This window comes from Trachurus trachurus (assembly GCF_905171665.1).
Source record: "Trachurus trachurus genome assembly, chromosome: 5".
Lineage (NCBI taxonomy): Eukaryota > Metazoa > Chordata > Actinopteri > Carangiformes > Carangidae > Trachurus > Trachurus trachurus.
Genome location: NC_139896.1, coordinates 2,750,795 through 2,766,839, shown reverse-complemented (window position 1 = coordinate 2,766,839; position 16,045 = coordinate 2,750,795). Strand labels below are relative to the sequence as shown.

Genomic DNA, 16,045 nt, shown 5'->3' with positions numbered 1-16,045 from the left:
TCATCACTGAAATACAGAATCATCCAGTACAAAGAACCTATAATAAATTATGGCAAGGAGCACAAGGAAAGCACACGATTGCAGGAAACCAAATACATTTTGCAAATACATCATCTTTTTTCTTTTTCTCCCCCTCACACAGTTTGACTGTACCGAGCCAATCGAGGGATGTTCGTTGTTTCAGAAGTGGTCGGCTTCGTTTAAAAACTGCATTCACGAGTGCTTAGAAAATCCAGTGACTTGAACAAAGGAAATGATCCAGATACATGATGATGACGACGAGTCGACGACTACAGACCGACGGTACCAACGACGAGCCTGTTGGAGGTTAGTTAAAGTCGTTCTTTACAGAGTTTTACACAAACACAAAAACACACAGTGTCTAATGAACTCGGGAGCGTAGAGAGGAAAAAGGAAAAAAGGAAAAAAGGGGCCAAACTCTCAAACACTGGCTCTACGATGCCGTACTAAAACTGAGAGGGGAGGGTCGGGTGGGTGAATCTTTAACAATACAACGTACAATGGTAATGGGTATTAGATGAACAGTTGGGGGGCTATTTTAACTCTTTTTTTTTATGATAAAATAACCTGGTAGCCTGAAAAACAGTCATGATATTGGTTTTAGCTTTCTCTCCTCACACCACCACACATTAGTATTTTTCCTGGTATTAACAGTGATAGCCCTCCTGGTAAACTCTCAAAGCCCCTCAAGCAAAGATTCCTCAGAATAATAGAAGCTCCTGCACCATACGTTGTTATAATATAATGCCTCATTGTTATAATAAAATAGACCATTCTTTTTTCTTTTTTTTTTGTTGAGAAAAGTGCAATGTTATATCTGTCCTGACTAAACAATGCTTTAAAGTTAGTTATTTTCACCCTCCGTAAGTACAACAAATTCAAAAGTATTATCGACCAATCTTATTTACAATCTGCTTCCCTGCTGCTTCTATCAGCTCCCAGCTGAACTGTCCACAAACCATCAGCTGATAGGGACGAGCCAAGCTTTTGTACATTTATACAATTAAAAATATCTATACAGTAACATACAGTATCTAAAATACATGGAGGCCTTTTATAGATACAGTACACAATATGGCCTCTTTTCCTCTTTTTTACTTCAAACCCTTTGGATTTCTGTCAGGATTTTTATTTCCATTACTAGTCCAAACCGAAAAGGAGAAGAAACAGCCATTTAATAGCAGATTTATTAAAAATTAAGATAGGAATGTATGGCTGAAGTTTTATAAGGCAGGAAATATATATTTATATATATAAGGAAAATCTATTTGGCTTCGTCATCGTGGGACAAAATAACCGTTCTAAATTATGTGCACCGACTGAGACTAGCTACTAGTTTCAAGGTTTTTTTTTGTTTTTTTAACATGTGCCCTCTTTTGTTCTTCCATGTTAGTGCGACATGATGACACATGCGTTTGTGTGCGTTAGTTTCAAAGCTGCATGTTATTTCAAGTGGTCGATTTGGGTTTAGTAGCTCTTTGAGTCTGTGTGTGGACACAAAAGGGAAAAGTGTTTCAAGAGAAGAGGTTTCATGGTAACTAACTAGAGAATAAGAAGATGGATTTTCACAAAGACATTAACATGGTATTTATATTCAAACTGTTCCTGTTGTGTGTGCCATTTGCCCCTTTTACCCCCCCCCCCCCCCCCCCCCATTCCCGCCCATTCCCACCCAAAAAGTGCAACAGGGACTTTTTTTTTCTTTGCCGTATGCAACACGTGTTGCATCAATCCCATTTGCAAAAGTCTTTCTATAAAACACAGTGAACAACTCCAAACATGGCAGATCCAATCACAGACATGCAGTGGCTGAGATATGCTGGTGACGTCACACAGGGCTGGGTAGCAGTTTATGTGTTTCATGCTTCTCATCCTCCTCATCTTCATCTTCATCTTCATCAATCTGCCAGGCCGGGAGTCATAACGTTGTGGACGATGGTGCAGAAGCATGCACTGCAAAAACTCAAAATCTTTCCAAGAATATTTGTCTTATTTCTTGTCAAAATGTCTCATTTCTAGTCAAAACTAATCTGTTTCCACTTTAAATGAGACTCATCACCTAAAAAATAACTTGTTTTTCGATCATTTTCACTTGTTTCAAACACATTTTCACTTGAAAACTTAGTTTTACTTAGTTTTGTTTCTTTATTTTATTTTTATCACCATGGTTGCACTTTTTTGTTGTTTGATGGACCATTAAATGTTTGTTGCATCCGTCAATCTCTGGTGGACATTGCCATTTTTGATCAGTGTGCGAGCCTTTTCCTCCTGTTGCTCTCACTTGAAATAAGTAGAAAAATCTGCCAGTGAAAGGAACTTTTTTGTGCTTGTAATAAGAAAGAAAAACTTGCTCCACTATCAGATTTTTCTGCTTATTTCAATTGAAAATCTGCTTGAAAGAAGTAAAAAGTGTCTAAAAACAAGCTGCTTTTTATGTGATGAGTCTTATTTTAAGTATAATGAGATTTGTTTTGACTAGAAATGACATTTTGACTAAAAATAAGACAAATATTCTTAGTAAGATATTAGATTTTTTGCAGTGTGTGGACGGCGGACGAACGGTGGCCACATCACATGTTGTAGGCGACGTAGATGGGATCGAGCTGGTCGGCCAGGAAGGAGTCGCGGAGGTGCATGCGCTGCTTCTCCCCCCTGGAGTTGATGGGGATGACCCCGGGGTCCACGATCACCACCACCCCCACGATGAGGTGGTGCTCCTCCAGCACCACGTTGGTTATCAGAGGCACCAGGTCCAGGGCGTCCTGCTCCGAGCCGCACAGCTCCGACACCACCACCAGCAGGTTGGTCCATGTAAACACAGCACTGGGAGGGGACGAGGACCAACCAGACGTCAGAGTTTAGTTAGTTAGTTTTTTTAGAAACTAATTTACAGAAATTATTCATCAGACAAAAGACATTTGTTGGATTAGCCACCTCCTCTAATCTGCCCTTCTATTTAAGAAACGTAAAGGTACATTGTGTAGGAATGATTCCCATCTAGCGTTGTGGTTGTATATCTCAAGCAACTCAATCGTATTTTTCATGCTGCATTCACGTGAAATTGGGCACACTGCAAAAACTCAAAATTTTTCCAAGAATATTTGTCTTATTTCTTGTCAAAATGTCTCATTTCTAGTCAAAACTAATCTCTTTCCACTTAAAATAAGACTCATCACCTAAAAATGAACGTGTTTTTAGATCATTTTCACTTGTTTCAAACACATTTTCACTTGAAATAAGTAGACAAATCTGCCAGTGAAAGCAAGTTTTTTTGTGCTTGTAATAAGAAAGAAAAACATGCTCCACTATCAGATTTTTACTTTTACTTATTTCAAGTGAAAATATGATTGAAATAAGTAAAATGTTTCTTAAAAACAAGCTACTTTTAATGTGATGAGTCTTATTTTAAGTAGAATGAGATTTGTTTTGACTAGGAAACAGACAAATGTTCTTGGTAAGATTTTGAGTTTTTGCAGTGTAGTTCATAGATGATCCTTTCTCTCTGCTCTGTAGTGGCAGTTAACATTTTATATTGTTTCCTAAAAAACACATCAATAAAAAGTGCCAGTGTCAGGTAGATAACGAGCAGCGAGTGCGTCCTCAGACTTCTCACCTCTCAGCGATACTGCGATGAGCCCGGGACACTGAGGTCTCGATGTCGATGGGATGGTAACGCAGCCCTCGGAGCTCCAGGGTCTCGTCCAGTGAACCCACCACGAACAGAGCGTCATGTCGATCTGAGCACAGAGACTGTTATCTACCTATCTGTTTGATAATAAATCCATTAAAGGGATAGTTCACCCAAAATTGAAATTTCACTCATTATCTCCTCCCCCTCATGTGGACTAAGGGCTGGGAGAAGTTTCAGAGTCCTCCGTGGCTTCTCTGAGTTATAGGGGGTCTCGGCGTAGCAGTGCATGTCCATATGACGGTTGCAAATGGATACCAACTGTCTTCGTAACAAAAAGACACACCAAAAAACATCCAAATACCTCCATGCTGCTCGTATGTAATGTCCCTCTGGTATTGAAGCCCCAACATGAGAAATTGTTCCAAAAAAAATTAAGCTTGAAATATAGACGTACTTAACTTCGGGGCTTCAATACAAGACGGACATTACATACGAGCAGCATGGAGGTATTTGGATGTTATTTGGTGTGTCTTTTTGTTACGAAGACAGTTGGTATCCATTTGCAACCGTCATATGGACATGCACTGCTACGCCGAGACCCCCTGTAACTCAGAGAAGCCACGGAGGACTCTGAAACTTCTCCCAGGCCTTAGTCCACATGAGGGGGAGGAGATAATGAGTGAAATTTCAATTTTGGGTGAACTATCCCTTTAACTGTGCTTTTGTTTTGTTTTTAAGTCTTTTGTTTTACCTCCGTTGGCCTCCAGCAGCTCCGTCCGCTTCACAAAGCCCAGGTATCCAGTTCTGGCCCATAACGTCTGCGGGTCCCCGAAGCTGAGCTTGGTGTTGAAGTGGTCGGCCTGCAGACTCTCCTCTCCGTAGATGGTGTAGTAGCCGCTGGCGTTGTGAGGACTGTTCACCCAGATCTGAGGAAAGACAGAAACACACCGGGTCACTGCTGCGTTTGACGGGTAGAGAAACTTTTTGTTTTTATCTAATGCAATGCTTTTTAATGCCATTTCAAACATTTTTAATGCCTGCAAATACTATACGTGTGCATGTGCATACTACCTATATACATACACATTTCCAATTACTTGGTTCTGCATGTTTATCACACCAATAGGGGGAATTTTCGGGCTGATCACCGATTTTTAAAAAGCCTGACCTAACAATTCCAATTTTTGCCGGTACCGATTTTTTTTTTAAGCATTTTAAAATGCTCTATTTCTTCACCCACGTTTAACTTTACTGTAGATTAATTGTATCACCCCCCCTATTTTCTGCTCTTTGGGATGTAACAATATCAAACTCTCACAATATTACAATACCTCAATAACAAGACCATTATATTTATTGCAGTACTGTATGATAATACCATATACGCTCAACAGTACAATATTCATCCCACTATCCATAAGTCAACAACAAGAATATTTGGTAAAAAATAAAATAGTTTATCTGCCTTTCTTAATCACCAGCCCCCCCTTTTTATTTACCCGCCACAGTGACTTGTGGGCTGATCAAATTTGCCAACCTTGGTCCAGTTTTTTAATACCTCTGGGAATTGAATTTAATGCTTTTTAATGCCATTCAAGGCATTACGTTTTTTAATGACCCGCGGAAACCCTGCTTTATAAACATTACAATCACCTCTCCTAAATGAGAATCCCCGAGCGGACCTCTGGTCTCAGGGTTCACGATTATCACCCGCACGCCTGGCAAGATCTGAAAATCAAAAATGAAAAATTTAACTGAAAGGCACTTTAACTTTAACTTAAACACGTCATAAAGCAGCACAGGTATAAACGTGGGACATCTCACCTTTCCAGACTCCATTAGAGGAAGACTTTGAGGAGCTCCTCTCTCCACCAGCCTCACTCTGACACGACACACACACACAAACACACATATTATCACATATACCTGAAACCATTTAGTGGTCTTATATGTTTTTCCTAACATCTCCTGTGCCCACACTTCAGACTCATTCATTTCACATTAACTGCCTCCTAATGTTTTAGCTTTTGTGAAAGTTTTGTGATAATGAGACAGTTTCAAGCCATTTTAATGCTAAATACACCACCAGTCGAAGGTTTGGACACACCTTCTAATTCAATGTTTTTTCTTTATTTTCAATACTTTCTACACTGTACATTCATACTTAAGACATCAAAACTATAAGGAAGTATATAGTAAACAGAAAAGCAAAATGTGTTTTAGATTTTAGATTTTTAGAAGTATCAGACTTGTAGAGAAACTCCCACACATTTTCTTCTCACTTCTCTACAAATCTGATGCTGCATTCCTCCTCCAACGCACCTTTCTGAAAACCGGTGTGCAAAAGTTTTCCACTTTAGATATAGACTTTAGATTTAGAAGTAGACAACTTTTTCTTTGATGACAGCTTTTTGCAGACTTTTGATTCTCTCATCAGCGTCATGAGGTCGTCACCTGCAACGGTTTTGAAGGACTTCCCACTTTTGTGTTAACTATATAACTCCATATATGTGTTCCTTCATAGTTTTAATGTCTTAAGTATGAATCTACAATGTAGAAAGTGATAAAAATAAAGAAAGAGCATTGAATGAGAAGGTGTGTCCAAACTTTTGACTGGTAGTGTATATACAGTATATATATATAATAGAATGAATAGTGCAGAAAATACACAATCCACCTGCTGCAGTTCAGACAACCAGTGTGGGACTGCACTGCAAAAACTCAAAATCTTTCCAAGAATATTTGTCTTATTTCTTGTCAAAAGGTCTCATTTCTAGTCAAAACTAAACTCTTTCCACTTTAAATAAGACTCATCACCTAAAAATGAACTTGTTTTTAGATCATTTCACTTGTTTCAAACAAATTTTCACTTGAAATAAGTAGAAAAATCTGCCAGTAAAAGCAAGTTTTTTGTGCTTGTAATAAGAAAGAAAAACTTGCTGCACTGTCAGATTTTTCTACTTATTTCAAGTGAAAATAGGTTTGAAATAAGTAAAAATTGTCAAAAACAAGCTGCTTTTTAATGTGATGATTTCTATTTTAAGTATAATTTGATTTGTTTTGACTAGAAATGACATTATATATAATGTATAAATAAGACAAATATTCTTGGTAAAATATTTGAGTTTTTGCAGTGTGAGTTACAACAACTAACTGTCTGTGAACTGAAGCGTCACCTCAGGACAGCTGCCACAGGTCAAAGGTCAGCAGCAGTAATCCCCTGACTCAAGTAATCCACATGACCTCACCTGTCATGGCGGAGAGACTTCATGTCCACGTACACGGTGCAGGGATCAGGACCGGTGGTTCCCTGTGACACACACACACACAAACACACACACATACAGTATGATGTCAGACCAGCACTAAACACAAAAACTCAAAATCTTTCCAAGAATATTTGTCTTATTTCTTGTCAAAATGTCTCATTTCTAGTCAAAACTAAACTCTTTCCACTTAAATTAACTTGTTTTTAGATCATTTTCACTTGTTTCAAACAAATTTTCACTTGAAATAAGTAGAAAAATCTGCCAGTGAAAGCAAGTTTTTTTTTTTTCTGTCAGATTTTTCTACTTATTTCAAGTAAAAAATATGCTTGAAAGAAGCAAAAAGTGTCTAAAAACAAGCTACTTTTTTATGTATAACTATGTATGTATAAATATACTTATTTTAGGTATAATGAGATTTGTTTTGACTAGAAATAAGACAAATATTCTTGGTAAGATTTTGAAGTTTTTGCAGTGAGAGGTTTACAGTGTGTGTGTGTGTGTGTGTGTGTGTGTGTGTGTGTGTGTGTGTGTGTGTGTGTGTGTGCAGCACCTGCAGGCAGACGGCCAGGTTCACCCGGGAGCCGAAGGCCGTGCTGACGGCTCGGGGCGACAGACCCACGTCCTTAAACAGCTTGGAGAAGGAGTGTGAGAGGGCGAGACGAGGTCGTTCCTCCGCTATCACCACGCAGCTGCGCACGCACGACAGGTTCACACCGCGAGCCTGAGACACACACACACACAAGTCATCATCAAATCATTTATCATTAGTTTGTAATGATAAATACGAGTGTCATAAGTGTCATCATGTGTCTTGATATTTACATTATTCCTCAGCTAAAAAGAAAAGATATTTATAATGTTAAACCTATATAATTTAATTGAAACAAAGTTTGGATTTTTTATTATCTTAAAGTTATTTAATTACATCACATAAACCAAAGTGAGTGAGAGAAATCCAGAGTCCAGCTCGACCGAGACCCAGGAAAGACCAAGACTTTGAAGATGTGGTCTCAAGACCGGTCTCGAGTAGCAGAACACTAATAAATACTTCCCTACAGTGGCAAGAAAAAGTATGTGAACCCTTTGGAATTTCTGAGTTTTCTGCATTAGTTGCTTTGCTTTCCATCGCAGGCCTGAAGTTTGCCGCTCCACAATAGGGATGTGCACGGTTACCCGAGTACCCGGGTACCCGAGTAGGCAATCTGCTACTCGGTTATGAATTTATTATCCGGTTAACCTAGGATTAAAAAAACGGCACGTTAGAGCAACAGTCTAGTGTCGGATCAAACTACATCATCATATCATGGTTCGGCTTTTTGTCGTGTTAAACAGTTTCGGATCAAGCAACGTGATTTTCTGCTGTGTAAAAGTGTTTTTGGATCGAGCCTCGGACTTTCAAACCTTTTACAATAATCTGTGGTGGGAGGGAGACGACAGGTGTCATCAAGTCTGTTAGAAAATCTGCTTTCAGTTTACAAACATTCTGAAACCTTCCCAGTTATTTCCTGAAACGATGCGAGGCAGAGAGGACCGAAGGCACCAACATGTAGTGTGGACTAATAAATAAGCACCGCTAATGATTTTTTTTTAAAAAAGAAAAAAAAGTTTTCTCCTCCGAGGCAGCCGCAGCATAAAGATGCACATCTGCCCCGTATGTGAATCTTAAACTCCATCTCTACTCTTATTATCACCTGATATTTAGTCTGACGACGCTGTGTGTCAGTGATGCGACTGTCTGACGGACAGAGCGCATTTATGCCCCGGCTGCGCTCTGTCCATCAGACATGACATACGACAAGGTTAGGATACTCGGTTAGAAAATTATTCGAAATACCCATCCCTACTCCACAACACTAATGGGAAAATGTTTTGTGGACTGATGAAACTAAGATTTTTTTTTTTATAATTATTTTTTGTACGTATGGTGTAAAAATGGCACGGCATACCAGCATGTAAACATCAAAGGTGAAGTACAGTGGAGGGAGCATCATGGTTTGGGGCTGTTTGCCATCATCGAGGGCAAAGTGACTTCCAGACTTTATCAAGGTATTCTACAGAATAATGTCAGGGTGGCTCTGAAGCAGGAAAATGACCGTTAACATTGAAGTAAATCTACTATCTAGATCATTCATGTCTAGAGTGTTGTGCAGTTCTGATCTGCAGCTACGGGAAACATTTGGTTGAGCTTATTGCTGCCAAAGGATGTTCAACCAGTTATTAAATCCAAGGGTTCACTTACTTTTTCCACCTGCACTGTGAATTTTTAATGGATATGTTCAATAAAGGCATGAAATATTATAATTCTTTGTGTGGTATTAGGTTAAGCACATTGTGATTGTTTATACTTGTGACTTGGATGTAGATTGGATCACATTAATGACTGAATTTCATTTTTTTGGTGAACTATTCCTTTAAAGTTATTGAGTTACATCACAGAAACCAAAGTGATTGAGTGACAGAGACATTTGTGGTCTTGACTGGTCTGGAGAAAAAGTCCAGAGTTCAGCTCGACCGAGACCGGTCTCAAGCACTAATCAACACTAATGAAAACTTCCCTACACTGCAAAAACTCAAAATCTTACTAAGAATATTTTGCCTATTTCTAGGCAAAATGTCATTTCTAGTCAAAACTAATCTCTTTCCACTTAAAATAAGACTCATCACCTAAAAAGTAGCTTGTTTTTAGATCATTTTACTTGTTTCAAACTAATTTTCACTTGAAATAAGTAGAAAAATCTGATAGTGGAGCAAGTTTTTCTTTCTTATTACAAGAACAAAAAACTTGCTTTCACTGGCAGATTTTTCTACTTATTTCAAATATTAATAATAGTTTTAAACAAGTGAAAATGATCTAAAAACAAGTAAATTTTTAGGTGATGAGTCTTATTTTAAGTGGAAAGAGATTAGTTTTGACTAGAAATGACACATTTTGACAAGAAATAAGACAAATATTTGAGTTTTTGCAGTGTACATGCAGAGTCACTACCTTGAGTAAGTCGGTCTGCGTGCCCAGTCCTTTAGTGCAGAGCTCCATGACGGAGTAGGAGCAGAAGGTGTCTCTGACGCGGTACTGGCTGAGCGTGCTGAGCCACAGAGACGAGCAGCTCTCCAGCTCGAAGGGAGGAATCAGGATGGACTGGTGACCTGAGTAAACACTGGCAGACGGGAAACAGCAGCCGTGATCAGAGCAGAAACATAAAGACACAGAGCACTGCAAAAACTCAACATCTTTCCAAGAATATTTGTCTTATTTCTTGTCAAAATGTCTAATTTCTAATCAAAACTAATCTATTTTCACTTTAAATAAGACTCATCACATAAAAATGAACTTGTTTTTAGACACTTTTTACTTCTTTCAAGCCTATTTTCAATGGAAATAAGTAGAAAAATCTGATAGTGGAGCAAGTTTTTCTTTCTTATTACAAGCACAAAAAACTTCCTTTCTCTGGCAGATTTTTCTACTTATTTCAAGTGAAAATTAGTTTGAAACAAGTGAAAATGATCTAAAAACAAGTTAATTTTTTAGGTGATGAGTCTTATTTTAAGTGAAAACTGTTTAGTTTTGACTAGAAATGAGACATTTTGACTAGAAATAGGACAAATATTCTTGGAAAGATTTTGAGTTTTTGCAGTGCATAAAGACACAGAGAGAGAGAGAGAAAAAAGAAAAAGCTGAAGGTTTCACTGCACCTGGCGAGGCACCACAGGACGAAGCCCAGACCGCAGTACGGGTCCAGGCAGATGGCTATTTGGCGAGAGGAGTAGAGTTCACACTGCAGCTTTATGGAGCGGCACAGCGCGCTGACGGCCGCATGGGAGATCTGTGATGAGACGACAAGAAGAGACGTCAGGACACATGGACCAAAACACAACTCCGCCCACACCAGTAGCTACATCTCTCCCAGGATGAGGGAATAAATTAGCTACGTAAAAAGCTTCTTTCTAGCCCAACCATAAATATATGGATGGATATCACAATGGACATTTATAAAATGAAAAAGATAACAGCTTTTGTTAATCACACACTGCAAAAATTCAAAATCTTACCAAGAATATTTGTCTTATTTCTAGTCAAAATGTCATTTCTAGTCAAAACAAATCTAATTATACTTAAAATAAGACTCATCACATTAAAAAGCAGCTTGTTTTTAGACACTTTTTTCAAGCAAATTTTCCACTCCAAATCTGATAGTGGAGCAAGTTTTTCTTTCTTATTACAAGCACAAAAAACTTGCTTTCACTGGCAGATTTTTCTGCTTATTTATTTCAATTGAAAATTTGTTTGAAACAAGTGACAATGATCTAAAAACAAGTTCATTTTTAGGTGATGAGTCTTATTTTAAGTGGAAAGAGTTTAGTTTTGACTAAAATTGAGACATTTTGACAAGAAATAAGACAAATATTCTTGGAAAGATTTTGAGTTTCTGCAGTGCAAATTGGAGAAATGTACATCATACTGGGAAAACTGGGTCAAATATGTCACGCCTCATAGGCCAGATTTTATTTTCACAAACCAGTAGCTATGATGTATGAGAAAGATCACTCCCTACCAGTACAAGTTTTTTTGTTTGTTTGTTTCAATTGTTGCTATGGTTGTAAGTTTTTCTTCTCATAACTTGGATATAAACTAAAATACTATTTTGGCATTTAGGGAAGACAACATATGCAAGAAGTTATGCTCACATGATGTATATGCTGCGAATGTCTATTTCTGAATGTCAATAAAAAATAAATTACACTGCAAAAACTCAAAATCTTACCAATAATATTTGTCTTATTTCTAGTCAAAATGTCATTTCTAGTCAAAAAAAATCTAATTCCACTTAAAATAAGACTCATCACATTAAAAGCAGCTTGTTTTTAGACACTTTTTTACTTATTTCAAGCAGATTTTCACTTGAAACAAGTAGAAAAATCTGACAGTGGATCAAGTTTTTCTTTCTTATTACAAGCACAAAAAACTTGCTTTCACTGGCAGATTTTTCTACTTATTTCAAGTGGATATTAGTTTGAAACAAATGAAAATGATCTAAAAACCAAATTAATTTTTAGGTGATGAGTCTTATTTTAAGTGGAAAGAGATTAGTTTTGACTAGAAATTAGACATTTTGACAAGAAATAAGACAAATATTCTTGGAAAGATTTAGAGTTTTTGCAGTGTACAAAAAAAAAAAAAAAAGCTTCTTTCTAAAAGCAAAGTAGATATTTATGTAACTGTACACCTTATCTCTACAGCATGAAGAAGGTAAGTTTTTTTTTTTTTTTTCATTTTACTCGCTTTGGCAAAGATTAACAGGAAAAAAAATAGATGAATGACTGAAGATGAATGCTTTGTGATGTTGTTTTTGTTGCTTTACGAGCAAATATGTAAGATGGTTCATCAATATACGATAAGACAGCAGATATAAGAAAAGTAAATGGACTTATAAAGCGCTTTTTCTTGTCTCTTGGGCCACTCAAAGCTCTTTACACTGTGTTCAGTGTTTTTGCCCAAGGACACTTCGACCTGCAGACCGGAGAACTGGGAATCGAACCTGCTCTACCTCCTGAGCCACAGCCGCCCAGTTGTACCATCAAACAACAAAATACTCCCATAAATACACAAATATCGCTGCCTGCAGGACAGACATCTCCTTCCTGCAGCAAGATTCATATATTAAAGGGATAGTTCAACATTTTGGCAAATCGGCCCGTTGCCATAACCCCAATAGTTTTAGCAGTAGGTTCGTTACCTTTAATTGTCGGTGCAAGCTATTTTTAGAACGGCGGAGCAGAGCCGTGAGCTGCTCAGAGCTACGCTACGGAGGCTCATTATGGGATTTCTTGGTTTCCCTCATCAAACTCATCAAATACACAATCCAACAACTCCACAACGCTCTGGTGGACAAGTTGTGAGCTGCACATTCACCACGCTATGAGATAATAACACAACGTTACCACACAGAGTTGTTTTAGAGGTAAATACAGAGACTGATGATGAAAAACTGTCCCTGAAGGCAACGTGCATCAGTGGGTTTGCATGACACAACTCTGTGTGGTACAGAGGAGGCTGGTCCATTGAGGCAGAGGAGGTTGGTCCTCCTCTATTTTTGAGAGGCAAAAGGAAAATTTATTTTTTATTTAAGAAAGAGTAACTGGTTGAAATAAATCATTACCAAATCTCAGTATAATTTATAAAATATTATATATGTATTTTATCATAAAAAAAGTTTGTTTTTTGGAAGAAAATCCACTTAAAACGGCTCAACTGCGCCGCCAGCAGGCTCAGGAGACAGAGCAGGCTGTGTGAGGAGCAGGGAGCAGGAAGGTGGGGGCTCTACGGAGGTGGCAAGATTTTTACCTCCCTAACTGGCCTCGGGGCGGGATCTTCTTCCATTGACTCAATGCATTTAGGATGTCTTCATCCTGACCTGTGATTGGCTAAGACACGTAAAATGACGTCATGACGGAGGAGGCTCTTCTGTACCAATCAGCAATCAGAACACAAGATTGACAGCAGGTTGGTCCAATGACAGTTCTCCAACCCCCCTTGGTTACTGTTGCTATGTGCGCCAAACTTTCACTCCCAGCCGTGCTGCTTATGCTGCTCCTAGCACAAGAAATACAGAGTTTTCAGAGATATTGGCATCGATTTGAAAGGAAATATCAGCAGATTTCTGGATAAACTGTTAGGAGATATCAGAGAGAAGCAGTCAGAGAGATTGTTAATAGTTTTCAGTTACGTGACCTGGGCAGCTGGAGGGTAAACAAAGACACGACCGGACTTTTTTTTTTTTTTCTCCGCCATCAGCTCAGGTAAAAGCATAGCTATATCTAAGAGGTAAAAGCCAAATATGTATGTAATTTGAGTGGAACACTTTGTTTGTTATTAATAATTACAGATTTTCATGGTTTTTGTTTTTCCTTTTTAAATCAGAGGGTGTAAATCCCCACTGTGGCATTTACAGGTGTTGAACACTGGCCTGCTTTTTTTTTTTTTTTTTACATCCCACATCCAAGATCATGGCTCTGTCTTTTTCATTAGGCCTGTGTTAATCTGAAAACAGTAAGATTTAATAAAATTATGTTGTTTTTAAGAAATCTTGTAAGACATTGTTTTACTGTTTAATTTTCATTGAATATAATAAAGTAGGGAGAAGTAGTGCTATAAAATAAAATGAGGCCGTGGACTGGTGTTCCTCCTGTCCTCCCTAATTTTTTCAGTCACCAGCCGCCACTGGTGTGGTAACGTTGTGTTATTATCTCATAGCGTGGTGAATGTGCAGCTCACAACTTGTCCACCAGAGCGTTGTGGAGTTGTTGGATTGTGTATTTGATGAGTTTGATGAGGGAAACCAAGAAATCCCATAATGAGCCTCCGTAGCGTAGCTCTGAGCAGCTCACGGCTCTGCTCCACTGTTCTAAAAACAGCTTGCACCGACAATTAAAGGTAACGAACCTACTGCTACGACTATAGGGATTATGGCAATGGACCAATTTGCCAAAATGTGGAACTAACTACCCCTTTAAATGTGAGAAGGTCGAGTGAATGAGGGGGATGGTGAAAGAGCTCAGAGGTTGTAATAATAATATAATAATATAATATTATACTGTATCAGCTGGTTGTAGGACTGTGATAATAAAACGTGTCGGTCTCACCTTCACCCCGGTCAGCATGCCGGTCGTCGACACGCTGAAGTCCAGATAGGCGATCATCTCCGCTGTCGGCGGTTTGTAGATCTGTGGAGGCCGGCGGCGTGGAAGGTCGTCTAGGTGACAGAGAACAAAATAAACAACAGAATTAATTTAATCTGCAACATGTAGCCTAATCATTACCAGGTGTAATCTGATACTGTCAATCACGATTCACCGGTTGTGCAACTCTGCAATTTCAACTTAGATCAACAAAACACACACAGAACAATAAATACTAAAAGGAATTAAACAAAATAAAAGAAACCCACAAAATAAAAGCACAACAACACAATCTACACACACACTGAGTATGTTTTTTTTTGTGCTTGTAATAAGAAAGAAAAACTTGCTCCACTATCAGATTTTTCTACTTATTTCAAGTGAAAATCTGCTTAAAAGTATGGAAAGCCGTTTTAGTCATAATGAAATAAATTAATAAATGCATAAATAAATAAATATAGCCATGAAATGAGTCCAGAATTAAATAAATACGATGATAAATAGATATAAATGAAATATAAATACATATATTTTTATTTTAAAAACAACATTTTTATTTTTCCAGGAGACTTTTATTTTCTAACGCCTCATTTATTTATTTCCAGATACTTTTATTTCCTAATTATTTCCGGTTACTTTTATTTCATAATATCACATTTATTTATTTCTGGGGACTTTTATTTCATAGCATCACATTTATTTATTTCCGGCGACTTTTATTTCCTAACGTCACATTTATTTCTCTCCTCTTTTATTTCATGCTGCAATATTCAAATGAGGGGGCGGGGTTATCTGGACCCTTTCAGAGTAAAACATCACACCACGGCCTATTCACCTTATTTTGCGCTGAATCTAGTGTGAGGAAGTGCTGTTGTTGTGAATTGTTGACGGCTACTGAGCAACTTGATCAATAACTTGGGGAGGAGAATAGTGTTTTAAACATATTTCGTTTTTTCTAGTTTCTGTTGTTGTTACACATCTCTCTGCCTTATGTGCTGTGTAGCTAACCAGCTAGCTATGTCTAGCATTATGTCCCTGCCACAGCAACTGGGTAAAGAGCAGACGGCCGTGTGTCTCGAACACAAAGTGGAGAGGCAGGGATATATATATTGTGTAAATCATCATATGCCCTGCTAAGCCAGACCGCAGTAACTACGCGAACAGTGAAACTGAGAAAATGGCTTTAAAGTTTTTTGATTTGCCTTCCAATGTGTTGTAGGTAGATTAGTGAAAATACACAGATTTGACAGGTTTTCATTAAGTAATATTTATGCAATTAAATATATGACCACATATTATATATTTGACCCCTAAAAAGCAGATACTGCGCTCTGCTGCCAGTTTTCCTTAAATAAATACACAGGTAATGCTAGGGCAAAGCGCAGTACAATGTTGTTGTTTTTTTCCAGCATGCTTCTAGCCTGTCTAGCCTCTACCTGGTCTTTTTACT

General features: G+C 38.0%; 1 protein-coding gene across 1 annotated transcript in view; it reads right to left on the bottom strand.

Moving 5' to 3' along the window:
* Positions 1–2,365: 2,365 nt before the first annotated feature.
* dip2bb (disco-interacting protein 2 homolog Bb) overlaps positions 2,366–16,045 on the bottom strand; it is a 93,508-nt gene continuing 79,828 nt past the window's right edge. The window contains exons 29-38 of the mRNA XM_083972415.1: positions 14,560–14,669; positions 10,612–10,742; positions 9,908–10,076; positions 7,472–7,642; positions 6,901–6,962; positions 5,477–5,534; positions 5,306–5,380; positions 4,404–4,578; positions 3,635–3,758; positions 2,366–2,844 (exon numbers count right to left, since the gene is read on the bottom strand). Coding sequence (XP_083828541.1) covers positions 2,592–2,844; positions 3,635–3,758; positions 4,404–4,578; positions 5,306–5,380; positions 5,477–5,534; positions 6,901–6,962; positions 7,472–7,642; positions 9,908–10,076; positions 10,612–10,742; positions 14,560–14,669 — 1,328 coding nt within the window. The 3' untranslated portion in view covers positions 2,366–2,591. The remainder of the gene's footprint in view (positions 2,845–3,634; positions 3,759–4,403; positions 4,579–5,305; positions 5,381–5,476; positions 5,535–6,900; positions 6,963–7,471; positions 7,643–9,907; positions 10,077–10,611; positions 10,743–14,559; positions 14,670–16,045) is intronic.